We start from the raw sequence: 16,682 nt of genomic DNA, 5'->3' as shown, positions 1-16,682 counted from the left end.
GAGTAGTGTACCAAGGTCACACAGCCAATCACTGAGAGTGGTAATGAGAGTGCTTATTTAGCAAGTCCTTTTGATGGCAAAAATGGGTCAATATGTTTTCCCTACACGCAAACGACATGAGCAAAGAGGGAGGAAAAAGACAAACATCAACAAGTGTCCTTTGACATCCATAAACAAACCTGTACATTATGACTTATGGACAGCTGTGGCCTTTTTTAACAGCCCTGAGAAAAGACTTGCAAAGCTGATAGACATGTACTGTAGTACATGTGCTCACATTGCATGCTTGTGTGTGTGTGTGCGCGCGCGTGCGCGTGTGCGTGTGCACGCGCGCGTGTGTGTGCGTGTGCGTGTGTGTGTGTGCGTGTGCACGCGCGCGTGTGTGCGTGTGCGTGTGCGTGTGCATGTGCATGTGTGTGCGTGAAGTTATGGCTTTCATCAACAGCCCTGGGGAAAGTAAAACCTCTGAAAGCTGGACACCTTGTAGTGAGACATCACTGCTGCCAGGAGGTGCACAGGGAGCAGCACAGAGCCTTGCAGGGCCGCCACTTGGCATAAGCAGAGTAAGCAGAGTGCTTAGGGCCTCCACCACTTTGGCCCCAAAATGGGGGCCTCCTAAATTGAGACTAACTAAAAAAAACGTAGGCCTATTATTATTATTACTATTATTTCTTTTTGAGGGGGGCCTCCTGACCAGTTGTGCTTAGGCCCTCCAACACCTTAGCAGCGGCCCTGAAGCCTTGGACTAATTAGCAGACAACATATGGAGACTTCGCTAATCCCCCAATAAACAATTGGCAAAGGCTCTTTCAGGTGCCTCCTTCTGTTTGCTTGGTAAATATAGATAGTGGGAGAAAAAATGTAGTATGTGAATCCTGACACATGATGTCCTAAAACACAACTCTGGATGGTGTGACAAGCGTTGGGTACTTTCCATGGCTCAAAAAAGGAAGCAAGAAGATTCATATTCGAGTGAAACATACATTACATATCTGTATCTGGATATCAAAACCAGGCCCATATGAGAAGAATTCACACCCGTCTTTTCGGTGATGGGCTCATTCGTTTCAGTTCCAGGGCCCTTAGCTAAAAAAAAAACATTAGTTTAGGTATAATCTCAGTGCTTTGGCCACAAAGTCCTTGCCAGTACAGTGGTACATGTACAGTACATGTCACTCTCCCCAAAAGTAGTGGACACACTGCGACACAGTGCAGGGCAGAACTGCCAACATGGCCTGAGGACTCTGTAACATCAAAAGAGTCAGCAGAGTATCTCCATTCAGAAGCCATGTGTGTTGGAACAACAGTGCAAAAACAAACGAATGCTAGTTGGCAGGGAGGTCCGCTAGCATCGCTGTGAGCCGCCCAGCAGCATAAAGAGGTGTGCTCCAAACAACTGGCCGGTTGCCACGATGGCACTGTCTCGTTTATTTACTTCTTCTTGTTCTTGTTCTTTTCCTTCTCCTTCTCTTTGGCCTCCTTCTCCAGCCGTTTCTTCTCCTTCTTCTTCTCCTCCTTGGCCTCCTTGTACTTCCAGATGGGCGGCTCCAGGTGGGTCTTGGACTTGGACCTCTTCTTCTTCTTCTCCTTCTTGGGCGTGGGCTCGCTGGACTTGGTCACGCGGATCTGCGGGATGCAGCCGGCGGGGAAGACGCTGTTGCGGCGTCCCACGTTCCTGGGGATGAAGGTCTTGACGCCGTTGGCGCACGACATCGACACGGAGGAGGCGGAGGCCGCCGAGGAGCCAGAGGAGCCGGACGACATGGACGCGCGGTCGGCGCTGTGGCGCGTCCGGCCCTCCAGCTCCTTGCCCGAGTGCACCTGCGACAGCTCGGGCACGGCCATGCGCCGCTTGCCCACCTCGGGCGGGCTGGTGGGGCAGAGCGGGTGGCAGCCCGTGGCGATCAGGGGACTGTGGACGCTGCTGGTCATCCGCACCATGCTGTCGAGCACGCCGCCGTCCTGCGGGTCCTGAGGGAAGGTGAAGGTGAAGGTCTGCCGCAGCTTGTGCGCCACGCGCTGCCCGACGCTCCGCGGGGCGGTTGCCTTGGCGACCAGCTCCTTCAGGTCGGGCCACTCGGGCACGTAGCTGTCGCAGAACTGGTCGGCGCGCGGCTTGGCCGCCAGCCGCCGGATGCGCTGGAAGGTCTCCCAGTGGCCCGTCTTCAGGGCCCAGTCGCGCGCGTCCTTCAGATGGTGGCCGTCCACGGCGTTCACGTCGGCTCCTGAGCACAGGCAAGAGAAATCATGAGTCATGAGTTTTCAATGGATAGTTTTTAATAGTTTTTGTAGCTCCTTAATGCATGCCGTACCTCCAGTGGCACACTATAATAGTCATGGATATGATTACTAACATAAAACCTACCATAGTACCACAGTGTAACACTAGGCCTTTAGTAATGCACTACGACTTGGTCATTGCTATTATGGTAACAGCAAATTTCTAACGCCATGTCTTAACGTAAGCCATTAAGACACGGCATTATAAATCTGCGGTTAGCAGAATGGCAATGGCCATGTCATAGTGTACTGTTGCTAAAGTCCCTGTGTAATGTTATAGTAGTGTTAGACTATGGGCATTAACTTTACAATGACTATTACAGTGCTCCACTGGTCGAACTGCATGCATTATGGGGCTACGCTGTTTCCCAAATCAAATCAATCAGCATTTATTTGTGTAGCACAATATCCCAGCTGCCGCTTGACCAAAAGTGCTTTTATTCACACACATACTCCTACACACCAGCACACACACCAGCACTGGAAACTCCCATGAAGGTTGAACAGCGGTGTGAATCTGGGGTTCAGGAAGTAATACAAACCTACACACCTAAACACCATTTTCATCCATGCGGGAGCTGACATTATAGCACTACAGGAGTGACAGGAGAGCCAACCAGAAATATCAATCTCTACAATTTCTGCTGCAAAGCTTGCAGCAAAGTTTATTTCAAACAGCTCTGATTCATCTACGTAAATCACCTGATGATGAATGAAAAGTCAAATAATGAGCAATGAACAAGCAGGTACACCAGCCTGTCTGTCAAAAAGGTGCAAATGAGCGTGTGTGTGTGTGTGTGTGTGTGTGTGTGTGTGTGTGTGTGTGTGTGTGTGTGTGTGTGTGTGTGTGTGTGTGTGTGTGTGTGTGTGTGTGTGTGCGCGCGCGCGCGTGTGTGTGTATGTGTGTGTGTGTGTGTGTGTGTGTGTGTGTGCGTGCGTACCACTTAAAAATGAGTTGCAAAACAACAAAGCACAGATGGAGGATACATACATCAATAGATTGAAGGATGCCATAACTAGATGGAGGAATAAGTGGCCGATTTCTTCTTTACCCGATATAAGATTTGTTAACCCAAAAAATTATTTGCGAAGCAATGTGTGAATGGTCTTTCAAGTATTCTAGGGGAAAAAAAGGCTCATCTTGCAAGAGAAAGGAAAGCTCATGACTACTATCACCCCACCCTGTGGTCATAAATGGAACAGATGTTGTAAGGAATATATCAGGATTTAGTTTGACTGTACTTTTTCATACTGTACATGAGAATGAAAGCATTCATCATGATAAAATGGTCACTTGGTCATTTACAGTATTTATATTTTAAGAAAATAAATGATCAATAACGTACTTGTCTCGCTACTAAGTTGGTCCCTTGCATTACGTTACACACCCCCACACAGTCTGCAGACAGCCCGTCACCTCATGTATTGTTTAAATCAGGAAACGATGCTAGCTCGCGGGGCCGCGCAGACTGACAGAAAAAGAAATCTGCGAGTTGATTTTTGACTCCCGCTAATTTGATGGTGCCATTAATAGGCGTGTCAGGAATAAATAGCTCTAGTCCAGTCAGCCAGGCAAAGGCGAAGGCAAGGCAAGCCAAGGGCCCAAAATAACTTCCCTCTAAGTCCACACATGGCTAATCCAGCGCTAGCCAAGAGTGGCTGCAGATTAGCTGGAGGATCAGCAAAAGTCACTGTCCTCAGGTTTGGGCCTTAAACCTGCATTTGCGTCATCATCACCCCACGTGTAACCGTGTAACACAACACACATACAGTAGAACGTACACACACACACACACACACACACAGAGACACACACAGACACACAGACACACACACACACACACACACACACACACACACACACACACACACACACACACACACACACACACACACACACACACACACACACACATCCTTACTCATAAACCAGAAAATGTTTTGAAAGTTTCTTAACAGTCTCTAGAGATATGGGACCAATCCTCTATTTTTGTACATTAAAGGTAGAGGATGTAGCAGTTTATGTTCTAAAATGCGTACTACCCATTCAGAAATGTTATCTTTGGACAATTGTTTTTGCAAGTGAATGTATAAGGCCGCCATAATATGCACCCTGATGTGTGTCTACAATAACTAAAGAAAAGATACAGATTGGAAGTCTGGTGAGCCACTCACCCAAAGGTGTAGGTTTGGCTTGGAAAGTGGTGGGGACATGGCAAATTGTCCAGGTATGCTATTTTTGCATAATATTGTTGAAAAAGTGGTGGGGACTAATTATACAGGCTTTGCATTTATGAACATGACATTTCTGGTTGGCTCTCTTGACACTCCTGTAGTGCTACAATGTCAGCTCCTACATGGATGGAAATGGTGTTTGTGTGTATGTGTCAAGGCTTGACATTGGCACCTGACAACCCGGCAAATGCTGGTAAAACTTGTCTGTGGCTAGTAACACTGTCAGTGTTACTAGCTAATTTGGCTGGCAGCTTATTCCTTAGTTTGACATACACATCATAGTAGCCTATATTCTAATGTTTGCCCCTTGTGTATCAATTGTTTGTATTTAAGCTCAACTTAAAAGTTTCTATTTGCTATATACTTCCATGTAGAAAGCTATACACTCATCTTGAATTAGCACCTCATCTTCTGAGGTGAGACGTCCACTATCATGATAAAGAAAAAAAAACACAATATAAAATCTGTGGCTAGTGGAATACCTGAATGGCTAGCGACTCACAAATACCACTAGCCACAGTGTCCGGTGAGTGAAAAAGTAAATGTCAAGCTCTGGTAGGTGTGTGTTACTTCCTGAACCCAAGATGACACCACTGTTCTTCAACCTTCATGGGAGTTTCCAGTGCTGGTGTGTGTGTGCTGGTGTGTAGGATTATGTGTGTGAATGAAAGCACTTTGAGTCAACTGCAGCTGGGATATTGTGCTGCTCCAGTGGTTCTTGACCTTTTTTGAACAAATGCCCCCTTGACATCATCATAAGCCTCCCAACACCCCCATTAGTATTAAAACATAAAATAGACTAATGCCCCCCAATGGGAACTAAGCCCCGCCCCACTCATCTGTATAGGCTACTTCGCAACGCCCCCCAACGTTCCCCCCAACGTCTCCTGGGGGGCTGTAGCGCCCCTGTTGAGAAACACTATGCCACACAAAGAGAAAGTTATGCCCATGCCATGTACTCACCTGCCATCACAAGGGTGGACACACAATCATTGTGTCCCGCGATGGATGCCTTGAGCAGGGCCGTGAAGCCTCTGGTGTCCATCAGCTCCACCTCCACTCCAGGATAATAGTTCAGGATGTAGTTGAGGATGGTCACGAAACCTGGGAACAGAGACAGACAGAGGGCACACAGAGAGGTTTACTTTTTCTTTTAAAATGGGACTAGACGGACGAATTTCACATTTTTATATATCTAGGAGGTGAAGTCATGTAGAAAACAGCTTGGACTGTGCCAACTAAAGCAGAAACACAGCAGTAAAAAAAAAAGCTTTCCCCAATCCCAACCGAGAAAAAGACAGTGGATGAAGGGTGGTGGGTACAGGGACTGGTTAGTTCTGTGTACATTACGACGAGTTGAGAAATGGACACAGGAAGCTGATAACACTATCTAAGGAGGACCGGTGAGTGATAGAAAAGCTGGTGCTGGAAAAGAATGAAGCATTTTCTGTATGAAGGTAGACCTGGTTAGTGATATGCAGGTAAGGGAAGGCCAGGGAATAAGAGGTGAATCCAGTGACTGGTTCACACTGTGTAAGGGCAGGTGAGTGAGTAACACAGCACCACACCCAGGGAACCACTTGCAAGGGAGAAGCACAGTAAAAATGCTTTAATTCATCACATAGAGAGTAGGCCTAATCTGGGACCAAATACACTCTAGACCAGTGGCTCCTCAACCTTTTGAACAAACGCCTCCTTGACTTCATCATAAGCCTCCAAACGCCCCCTTGACCTGATCATAAGTCTGCAAATGCCCCCCCTTAGTATTGACAAATAAAATAGACTAATGCCCTCCAATGGGAACTAAGCCCCGCCCCACTCATCTGTATCCTTCGCAACGCCGTACAACTTGGTGCCCGTTTGAAATGTTGACAAATGTTTGGGGCTCACCTCTAACCCAATGAGTTTGAGAAACACAGAGTTACCCGAAATGTTTTTGAACATTCTCATTGCTCCAGGTCATGTTATCCAAAAAGTTCAGCTCTAACCAACAGACCTTCTTGGAACGTGAAAGACTTGTCATTCTTCAATCAATGACCCTCAGTTGAAGAACTAAACGTCTTTCAAGGTTCAATAAGAAGTCCAATAATAACAATTTGCCTACAACTATTTGGACACCATAAACTGTATGCTAGCTGCTACACAATGAATGTTAATTGAGTGAGTGAGTGAGTGAGTGAGGGAGTGAGTGAATGAGTTAGTGAATGAGTGAGTGAGTGAGAGAGTGTGAAAGTGAGTGAGTGAATGACTTGTGAGTGAGTGAGTGAGTGAGTGAGTGAGTGAGTGAGTGAGTGAGTGAGTGAGTGAGTGAGTGAGTGAGTGAGTTAGTGAATCAATGAATGAGTAAATAAATGAATGAGTGAGTGACTTGTGAGTGAGTGGGCGAGCTAGCGAGTGAGTGAGCTGTGAGCGTTAATTCAACAATTAGAAGGTAGCACCAACACCATGAGTGCTATATTTAACTCCCAAAGTGTTGAATTAGCACTGAGAGTGTTATTCGTAGAGGCGATGCCAACCTGAATGTGCTGCCAGCATAAGAGCTGTGTGTCCGTCGTTGTCTTGGTGGTTGATGTCAATGTAGGGACACGTATGGAGTATGCTCACTATGTCTATGAGGCCTTTGGCCACTGCCGTCATCAGTCCATTCTGAGGTAGAGTGAAGAGAGAAAAACATACAATAAAGACAAAAAGGCCGGATTTGAAACACTGTAAAACATATTTTCTGACTCAGCTCATCTGAAATAAGTCATCTTGTTGCTCTGAAGTTATTTCATTCAATTATTGTATACAGCGGTAATGATTACTCTAAGTACACGATTTTTCACATCTTTTTCACATCGTTACAGTCTTTATAAAAAAGTATGTTGTCTAAATCAAGTCTCAAGTCTCTTCTTAATACATAAAACATGTATCAAGTATACATGAAGTAAACACAAGATGGAACTTGGAACCGCACAAACACACCAGAAGAGACGCTGGACGTTTTCATTATTTTCCTTTTCTTATTTTTTTTGAAAGATATTTTTTGGGGAGGGGTCGGCAAAGGCCCCGGGCCGGGAATTGAACCCGGGTCAGCTGCACGGCAAGTGAGTGCCCCACCAGATGGCCACGGCAGGGCCCGCTGGACTGTTTTCATATCAAGAGTAACACGGGTGATAAAAGCAGCAGAGGAGGACCAATAAAAGCAGCATGCAAGTATTTACAACATTCCAATTGGCTGCTGAGTCTGTAGGTTAAGAGTCGCATCATAGATCATTACCATAATATTCGCTGAAGTTCAACTACAAACTGTCGTTCTTGTCACCCAAATTGTTTTTGTCTTTTTTGTCACCAGCTCCTCTATATAAAGTAAATTACTTCCATTGTCGTTGTCGCTTATGACGTGTTCAGTGTGTTTGCGCGGTTAGACTAAACAACATACCTTGAGCTATATAACAACACACATAGTGATGCAATAGGGCTTTGTTTATTATATACTGCTAACTGTTGTTACTGTTGTTTACTGAGCTGGATAGGGACTATCATCCAAGAGCAGCCACTAAACACTCTGGTTCTAATGGGACCTGTCTCAACTCTTACTGTGAAGCGTATACACAACTCCATTGCTAATGTGGGCTAAAATCATCTGAAATCTTCAAACTTTGCCCAAATAAAAAAGGCTAATGCACCTGTCCATGGGGACCCAGTTTGAAATCTGCCCTGGGTCATTTTTCAACCCCTCTCTCTCTCTCTCTTTCTCTCTCTCTCTTTTCCACTTGATTCCTGTTAATCTTATCCAATAAAGACAGCATGCCCATGCTTCATGGTACAGTATGTACAGAGCACTTCAATGCAACACAAGTCACGACTCTTATGGGAACAATGTAGTCGTATATTTAGTAAATAACTGAATGAATTAGGCATGACCAATCACAACGCAGGAGATTTGTTTTGAATCTTTGGATGCAAATCGGGCTGGGTTTTGGTCAGAGCGTTGGCCTACAGGCACAGACACGATTTGAAAAACAATGGGTTGTTCCCATCAACAATCTTCCAATGTCTCATTGATCTGGGCCGGACTAAATATTCACATTTCATCTCACATTTAGTCTGGCTTGCCAGGCAACCATGATGAGTGAATCAGATGACTGTCCTCGATATCCAAGTTCTTTGTATAGTAAGTATATATCCCTGGCTATGACCCAAACAAATCGTCCATCAATCAATCTTACTCTGCCGTTGATGTCCAGCTCCATGACCTCCTCCTTGGTGACTCCGCGCTCCAGGATCCTCTTCAGAGAGGCAGGTGCGTTCCTGCTGCAGGCCTGGTACAGGGTGTTGATGGGGCCTCCCTGCTGCTCCTCCCGCTCGTACGCCGGCAGGACCGAGTCCTCCGACAGGACGCTCCCCGAGTCGTCGCTTTCCCCGGCCAGGGAGCACTCGGACAGGTCGGGGTCGGGCCCCACGCCCAGGTGGGGGTCCTCGCTAGCCACTGCCATTGGGGTGGCAGGTCCCCCAGGTCAGGTGGTGTTTACAGGTGGTCTCTCACGTCCACAGGTGCGTCTGCCGCGTCGGCGTCGCTCTCGGCATCACGGGCCTGGAGAGGAGAGGAAGAGGAGGAGAGGAAAAGAAGGGAAGGGGTGGATGGGAAAGAGGAGAAGGGGAAGGATGATAAGAACAGAGAAAAAAATTGAGGTATATGCTAGATAGCAAGCAGGATTCAGTCTGTGTCATTAAATTATATTACACTTAGCTGATACTTTTATCCAAGGAAACTTACAGTTATTTTTAGATACAGGGTATTGGTTACAGTCCCTGGAGCAGTGTGGGGTTAGGTCTCTTGCTCATGGGCACCTCAGCCATGGAGTAACATAGGGAGTGGAAGGGTGGGAAGGGTACAGATCTGTGGTGTCACAGGTCTGCATGTGATGTTTGGAGAGTGGAAAGGGATAGGGGGAACAAAAGAAGAAGAAGAAGAAGAAGAAGAAGAAGGTGAAGAGAAGAGGAGGAGGAGGAGTAGGTGGGGGAGAGGGGAAGAGATGAAGAGCAGAATAAGGGAAGGGGAGGATGGGAAAGAGGAGATTTGATTTACAGTGTATGTTCACATTAACTGGCAACATTCACTCAGTATGTGTCAATTTCATGTAACTGGATATCTTTTGAGGTAGATCCAAAACATTCGACACATTTTGAGATCACTGATATCAAAGCAATTATGAATGTCAGGAAGCAAAAAACAACCTTCAAGATGTCCAACTCCATAACTACATTCAAATATATAGGCCTACATCACCTTAGGATTTTTCACTACCATTATCCATGATTCTCGCTGACCATCATCCAAAATATATGCTGTGAGGAAAGTAAGCTCAACAGAAGATGGTTGATGACAGCAGTAGAAGGTGTGGGTAGGGTAGATAGATTGGGTGGCAGGAGAAGCAGGAGCAGGAGGCAATATGTGTTAGTGTTGTTGCTTAGGGTTGCCAACTCTGTGTGGGACAAAAACAGGAGACAGTGGGTACTTCTCAAAGTGAAGTGTCCTAGCCTTGCTATATTTGCCAATTTTTCCAAGGTGTATCCAATTATCAATTGCACTTAGAACTATGGATAACTATCCACGAAAAATGGGCGTTAGTCGTCCTAGCAAGGCTAGACCAATTCACTTTGAGAAATGCCGCTCATTCTCGCAGTGGTCTGGGGCCATCCCCCAGGAAATGTTGTACCAGGCGCGGAGTGGCCATCGGGAGATCGGGGACTTGTCCCGGTGGGCCGCGGCCGCGAAATATATTTCAGCGGCCGCATTATGTTCTCGGCCGGCCACGCAGTGCTTGACCACATTAGGGCCAAAACATACCAAGGCGGAACGGAACGGTCGCAGGGCGGACGCGGTCTTTCTGCTTAGTTTTGGCCGGCGTGCTTTTCTCTGCCTTGCACACTGACAGCGTCGGCGTGCGCGGCCAGTCCCATTCAAAACCCTCCCCACAGCCAAAGCTAGCATGCTACTTTGCCATTCATTTGAATGAGACACCGCCGGTCGCCGGCGTGAAAAATACGCTCGAGTTCTATTTTCCAAATCCAGCGCGGCGCGGAGCCGGCTCCCGCGCCGCTGACGCCCGACTACCGCCGGTTGGTGTGTAAGGACAGATAGGTTTCAATGTATTTTCACTGACGCCGGTAAAAAACGCGGCCGTTCCGCGCCGCTTTACCGCCTTGGTGTGTCAGACCCCTTATGTTCTCAGCCGGCCCGAAATGTTCGTGCGGTATTGCATAGATTAACTAACTCCAATTCATTACTTACAGTTAAAACATTGACTCACCACTATATATACCGTCTACCCCACCGCAATACCTCAGTGACGGTGTCAAACAGTAATTTGGCCACACCCCTTCTCTACTGATAATGTTCATACACCGTAGATCGCGGATGTTTACTAGATCTTAGTAACATAGTTTCGTTTTCAGTATTTCAAGAACCTGTGATATTTATATTGGTTACCAAGGAATGGAAATATTAGTAAGTTGTTATTTATTTTCCGATTTCCACATGACTGTTACAGTTTACAGTCTGCCACTCCAGATTCACTTGTTCTGTGGTTATTGACTTGGGTTACGAACAGACTCCACCAAGTGGTAAGGAGGTGAACTGCAGCTAAGCAGGAAAACACGTTGTACATGTTTTGATGGCATTGGTTTGTTAGAACTAGCGGTAGGCCTATATCTCCTTACAGTATAATGTATATCATACATATATTTATATGTGGCACATTTAGGATGTAGCCTATGTAATGTCTGAAGAAATGGAACAAAATAATTACCACAAATTCTGATGTGAGCAGTGCTGGGTGTGTAGCCTAAACTGTGGATTAAAATGTAATTGCAAGAAGCAAAGACATTTGCTGCGATGAAGAAAGCGTTTTAAGGTAGGCCTACACCGTTTGGTTATACATTTTGTTGACTTATGGTTGTGCTTTGAAGTAGCTAGGTTTGGCTTATTTGCTGCATGGTGGGTTTATTGCACAATGTAGACAGACTTTTTGTAAGCTATAGGCTACTATATGTTTTGTAAGCCTACTCTTCTAAAAATCCCCACACTCAAAACTTTGTGCCCATGCTAATCCTGTCTTCCTTAACGATATTTCAATTTCAAACTGTCAAAATGACAGTGGAGTGCACATTTCCATGGAACAGTAGCGTGATGTAGCCTAACCTAGTAGGCCTATGAATGCTTTGGACTGTGATGATGGCTCCAGTGGTGTAGTCTACTTTTTGAAGTGGGTATACTGTATATTTGAGCATTTTTTGATGTGTACTATGTATATATTTGTGCTATTGTAAATAATGGATCAAACAATTTTAAGTGGGTATACTGTAATCCCTGAAATTTTGAAATGGGTGTGTATAATACTTCGTTTTACGACTACACCACTGGCTGTGCATTTCATCAAGGTGTAGGCTAAATTCTCCAATTCAGGTTGATATTTTGACAACACTAATGTTCACATATAGTACGACTGCAGATTTCGTGGCTTTTGTCTTTTTGGTTAGGAAACCATGTTGTTCGCTTTTTTTTTTTTTTTAAAGAGGGCCGCCAAGGGGAAAATTCTCCCGGTGGGAAAAGGTGGGCCACTCCGCCCCTGTGTTGTACCATACTTTTGTTTATAAATACGGGACGATTCTGTATTTCAAGGGACGGTTGACAACCCTAGGGTTGCCAGTAAGGATTCCCTTTGTAACACAGGCCTGCACACGGTGATGGCAGTGTAGGTGAGGTAAGGTACGAAGGCAGGGGTGGGTGAGGAGTAGTGTTTTAGTAGCATTATGTGTTAGCCTAGCAAGCAAGGATTCCCTCTGATCTGCGAGCCCTATCTCACGCCTTTCATAAAGTCTTCACGAAAAAAATAGAGTAATTTTCGTGGTGCATTCACGTTATTGCCCGCCTTTCGTAAAGTCTTCACGAAAATAATAGATTAATTTTCACACTGCCTATTCACTTGAATTGCCCCACTGCTGCTATGGTTATCCAAACGTCTGCAGGGGCGGGGAGGGGGTGCTGACAGAACACTGCTGATACACTCGGGACTCACTAATTCGACGCCCTTTCGGTACTTACGCCTTATGTCCCCTAAACCTAAACCTAAACCTTACCCTAACCTTAACCCTACTTAACCCTAAACCTAACCCTAACCTTAACCCTAACCCTAACCCTAACCCTAACCTTGACCCTAAACCTAACCCTAAATTGCTTGTTTGAAATGTTTGATTACCATGTGACGGTAGGCTACCGAAAGGGCATCAAACTAGTGGGTCGCTAGGCAACAGTCGGGCAATTCAAGTGAATAGGCAGCGTGAAAATTAATCTATTATTTTCGTGAAGACTTTACGAAAGGCGGGCAATAACGTGAATGCACCACGAAAATTACTCTATTTTTTCGTGAAGACTTTACGAAAGGCGTGAGATACGGTTGGATCTGCAGTCCTGCACGTGTTGGTGGGTAGTGTGTCGCAAATGGTAGTGGACAGGTGGGGGAGGAGTGGTGGAAAAAGATTAGTGTGTTATGTGTTAACCTAGCAAGGATTCAAAGATTAGCACTCTTGTGTTAGCAAGCATAGAGAGCAGGCTTAAGGTGAGTAGCCTATGTCCAGTACCTGGCCCACCGACAGCGGGGGACAGATGGGTATTTTGTCCCGGGCCCAGCAGAACTGGGTCCTCATGAAGTTTGTGATTAATGGTTCTAATTTGATTTCAGTTGGTTTGAGGGAGAGAGAATACGCTATATTTGCATGAAATAAATTCTTTTGCCTTTCCTGTCCTTAAAAAGGGATCAAGGGGGTCATTCAGAGATTTTTGTCCCGGGCCCAGCCAAACCTGTCAGCGGCACTGTCGGTACACTCTCTGGATGTGGCTGCTGCTGTTGTGCTAACTAGAGTGGAGACCAGAGGGTAGAGGTGATGACCTTAGAGGGACTCTGAGGCAGGAGGAGTAGCCCATGTGTACTGTATTTATCCTGACGTGGTGGACTAGCCTGGGATAGCATGGGGAGGGATCCTCAACTTCACTTTGCTCCCTTGGAGCTGAGGACACCTGGCCGTGATTGACAGCAACATAATCTGTGGCAGCAAACTTGTGTCTGCTGTGCGATAAGCTGTCGGAGATGGAACAGTGCAACGTGCTGAGCTGGCTCAGAACTACTATTACAGTACGTAGTAAATTTTGCAGTGTTCATTAAAAAAGAAAACATATCGAGAACATTTGAAAAACTCCCTAATGAGTTAATTCGACACGTAGGGAGTTGAATTCCACACCTTTCGACACAGTTGACTTGATCCTATACGTGGTCCTATAGGTTCTGAAATAACCCAAAATTCAGACAAAATAAACTTGTAATATCACAACATACTGTACTCTAAGGAAGTTACAGATTTGACCATTGGAACAAAGTGAAGTATTGGAAACTGTGTGTCGGATGTGATGAGTAAAGCCAAACATCAACAACAATCTACAACTAGGCCTAGGCCTACAACTTCTTACCCTCTGGTAGGGTATAGCGACAACATAAGTAAAATACATTCCTTTGACATCGTAGCCTACTGCTAGGCTTTTGTGAACATTAGGACAAAAATAACTTGACTTGACTTTCATTCCAGAACAGCAGCAGTGTGTTATGATGGCCATGGTAAAAGGCCTCCCTGATGTCAGAGGGATGTTGAACCGATGCCAATTGTCATCGAATCAACGCGTATAGATGATGCCTAACGCCGTCGATTCAACGTCCCTTTGCTATTCGGCCGAACTGGTAATCTGGCAGCATACGCAGCATTTCCCAGTGGGTTGAGAGTCTTCAAAGGGGTCAGTGCCTTTGGGTTTTTGTATCTTATTTCCTTAGGGACGGGCCCACAACTTAGAGAGGGGGCCCACGCAAAAATGCCCGAGTCATGTTTTTTGGTTCCAGGCCAGCCCTGCATGCTCGCATGTCAGTGTTATAACATTGAGGAGATTGCATGGAGCTGCAGCACAGCTACGCTACGCAGCCTGTTGCTGGTTCCCACTGACTAGCAGTAGTGGCAGGCAGGCAGCGATCCAGTGGGTAAAGACTTTACAAGACCTCCTTTGTGGATCATGGCACGGACATTGTTGCACATCTGCTAGCACCAAAGTGCTGCGTGATTCTTCGTAGTCTCAATAGAATAGACTCTGTGATCTCAATAAACCTCTGTAACGCCACAAACATCAGTGAGCAAGAAGGACACGACTCTTCAGATGTTCTGAAGCACGACTTTGGAGGGAGTTTGTGTTTTTTTGGAAGAAATTTGCACACTTCTTTCAATTCTTTTTTGGATAATCTTTTTTTGCTGTAGCTTATTTCCTCAATTGGCAGATGACTACACTGAATGACCTTTTGACCTTCCGGTCATTGCGGATAGCGCATATGGCCTTTAAAATGTGAAAGTAAAAAAAAACAAGACCAAAAAAAAAAGAAAAGAAACACGAACTCTCTCACACGCTGTTTCTCATCCTCTTTCCCCTCCCTCATCGAGCAAATTGCTGTGCGAGGGACTAGTCAGCCTACAAGACAGGCTTAAGCTGGGGACAGAAAGAGCTCAGCTATTTTCTTCACATTATGGCTATTTTTAGCATCATTTGCCCATAACACACTGTACCAATCTGTCTTTAGCACACTGGCAGGGAGAGCAGGCACAGCTTTGTGTGTTTTTGAGTGCGATTGTTTGTATTTGTGGACATGTATTTGTGTCTGCATGTTTGTAGTTTGTATTGATGTGTGTCTGTGTGTGCATGTGTGTGTGTGCGCGCGTTCATGTCTGCTCCAACGTCTGCTTTGCTGTAGAAATTACCGTGGGTGGGGATGGGAAAACATTCTCTGTCAGAGAGTAACATAAACAGCCTGTCCACTGAGAACCACATTTCAGTCTGTTAACTTGCCGTGACTTTGCTGTCCATGCAGGCCATTTACACACACACACGCACACACACACTCACACACACACACACACACACACACACACACACACACACACACACACACACACACACACACACACACACACTTCCAAACAACAGTCCACATGGCCGAGCTATAACTCAACACACTCCGCCAACAACATGTCCATGTGTTTCGCTATCTCTCCTCTACATCAGCGTGTGTCCACACGGCTCTGTAATGGAATTATAGACGACCCTTCTTCCTCAATGCACTTCAATTAGAGATGCTATACAAAACGCAGGGCACGTAAGGTAAGGTAAGTTAGTAGCAGTAATGTTCTACGTACTACAATTCCAGTGTACAGTCTTCTACAGTCTCAGGTGCTGTTTTCACGTAGCAGGATATTTTAATATGTGGGTATTTTTTTCTTCTGTTTAGATGGAAACACACCAGGTGGATAAAAGTGAAAACTCCATTGTAACATGTGCGTTTTAGCCCCCTAAATGGGATATTTTTAAAGCCGGATAGCTTGGCTACGTGGAGACAGCTTCTCAGCTATATTCAGCGACGCCTCAGCGCTATGTGCACCTGTCAGTGCACCTGTGTGTACTTAGGAGGCTAATGCCACTGCCACAAGCGTAGCGTACACAGCGACACTTCTGATACTACATGATGACCGTTCTCAGGCCTGTCTGACCGACCATAATAAAAGTTTGTAGTTACCTGTCAATGGGAAAGCCTCTGTTCTTCTTTGAGTCTCGTATCCTTTATCTCAACATCATCATCCTCATAATCATCATCATCATCATCATCGTCCCGCGGCCGCTGTTACTTGAGAGTGCTGCTCACGCTCTGCTGGGCTGGAACCAACTGGCTAAAGTCCTCATAGTTCAGTCCCAGCCTGACCTCCACCCTCTCCTCCTCTCCTCTCCTCCTCCCCCACCCTGGCTCTCACCCAGCCTCATCTCTTCCACACCCCCACACCCAACCACTTTCCCCTCCCCCTTGTACACAAGCTCATCCCCACCCCTCTTCTTCCTCCTCTTTCTCCTCCTCTTCAAGTCGTCCTGACACTTACTTTGTATACACCCCACCCCATCCTATCTTCCTCATCTGAATGTTTCTGCTGTACACACCCCTACCCCGCCCCATCCCAACCCACTTTCCTCTTCCTCCTTTCCCCTTCCAGTCATGCTCTATAAGTCCTGACACTTACACTGTACACACCCCCACCCCAACTCACCCCAA

General features: G+C 46.0%; 1 protein-coding gene across 1 annotated transcript; it reads right to left on the bottom strand.

The window, feature by feature from the left end:
* Window positions 1-1,124: 1,124 nt before the first annotated feature.
* ankrd33aa (ankyrin repeat domain 33Aa) lies at window positions 1,125-16,283 on the bottom strand. The gene is made up of 5 exons (XM_063207586.1): window positions 16,158-16,283; window positions 8,727-9,091; window positions 7,032-7,161; window positions 5,479-5,619; window positions 1,125-2,225 (listed from the first exon to the last, which is right to left on the bottom strand). The coding sequence occupies exons 2-5, from the start codon at window positions 8,991-8,993 to the stop codon at window positions 1,432-1,434; spliced, it is 1,332 nt and encodes a 443-aa protein (XP_063063656.1). The 5' UTR covers window positions 8,994-9,091; window positions 16,158-16,283; the 3' UTR covers window positions 1,125-1,431.
* Between the last annotated feature and the right edge of the window lie 399 nt (window positions 16,284-16,682).

The sequence above is a fragment of the Engraulis encrasicolus genome, chromosome 10 (assembly GCF_034702125.1).
Source record: "Engraulis encrasicolus isolate BLACKSEA-1 chromosome 10, IST_EnEncr_1.0, whole genome shotgun sequence".
In the NCBI taxonomy this organism is placed as follows: domain Eukaryota; kingdom Metazoa; phylum Chordata; class Actinopteri; order Clupeiformes; family Engraulidae; genus Engraulis; species Engraulis encrasicolus.
The sequence above is the reverse complement of the archived record's forward strand: the minus strand, read 5'-3'. Positions and strand labels throughout refer to the sequence as shown.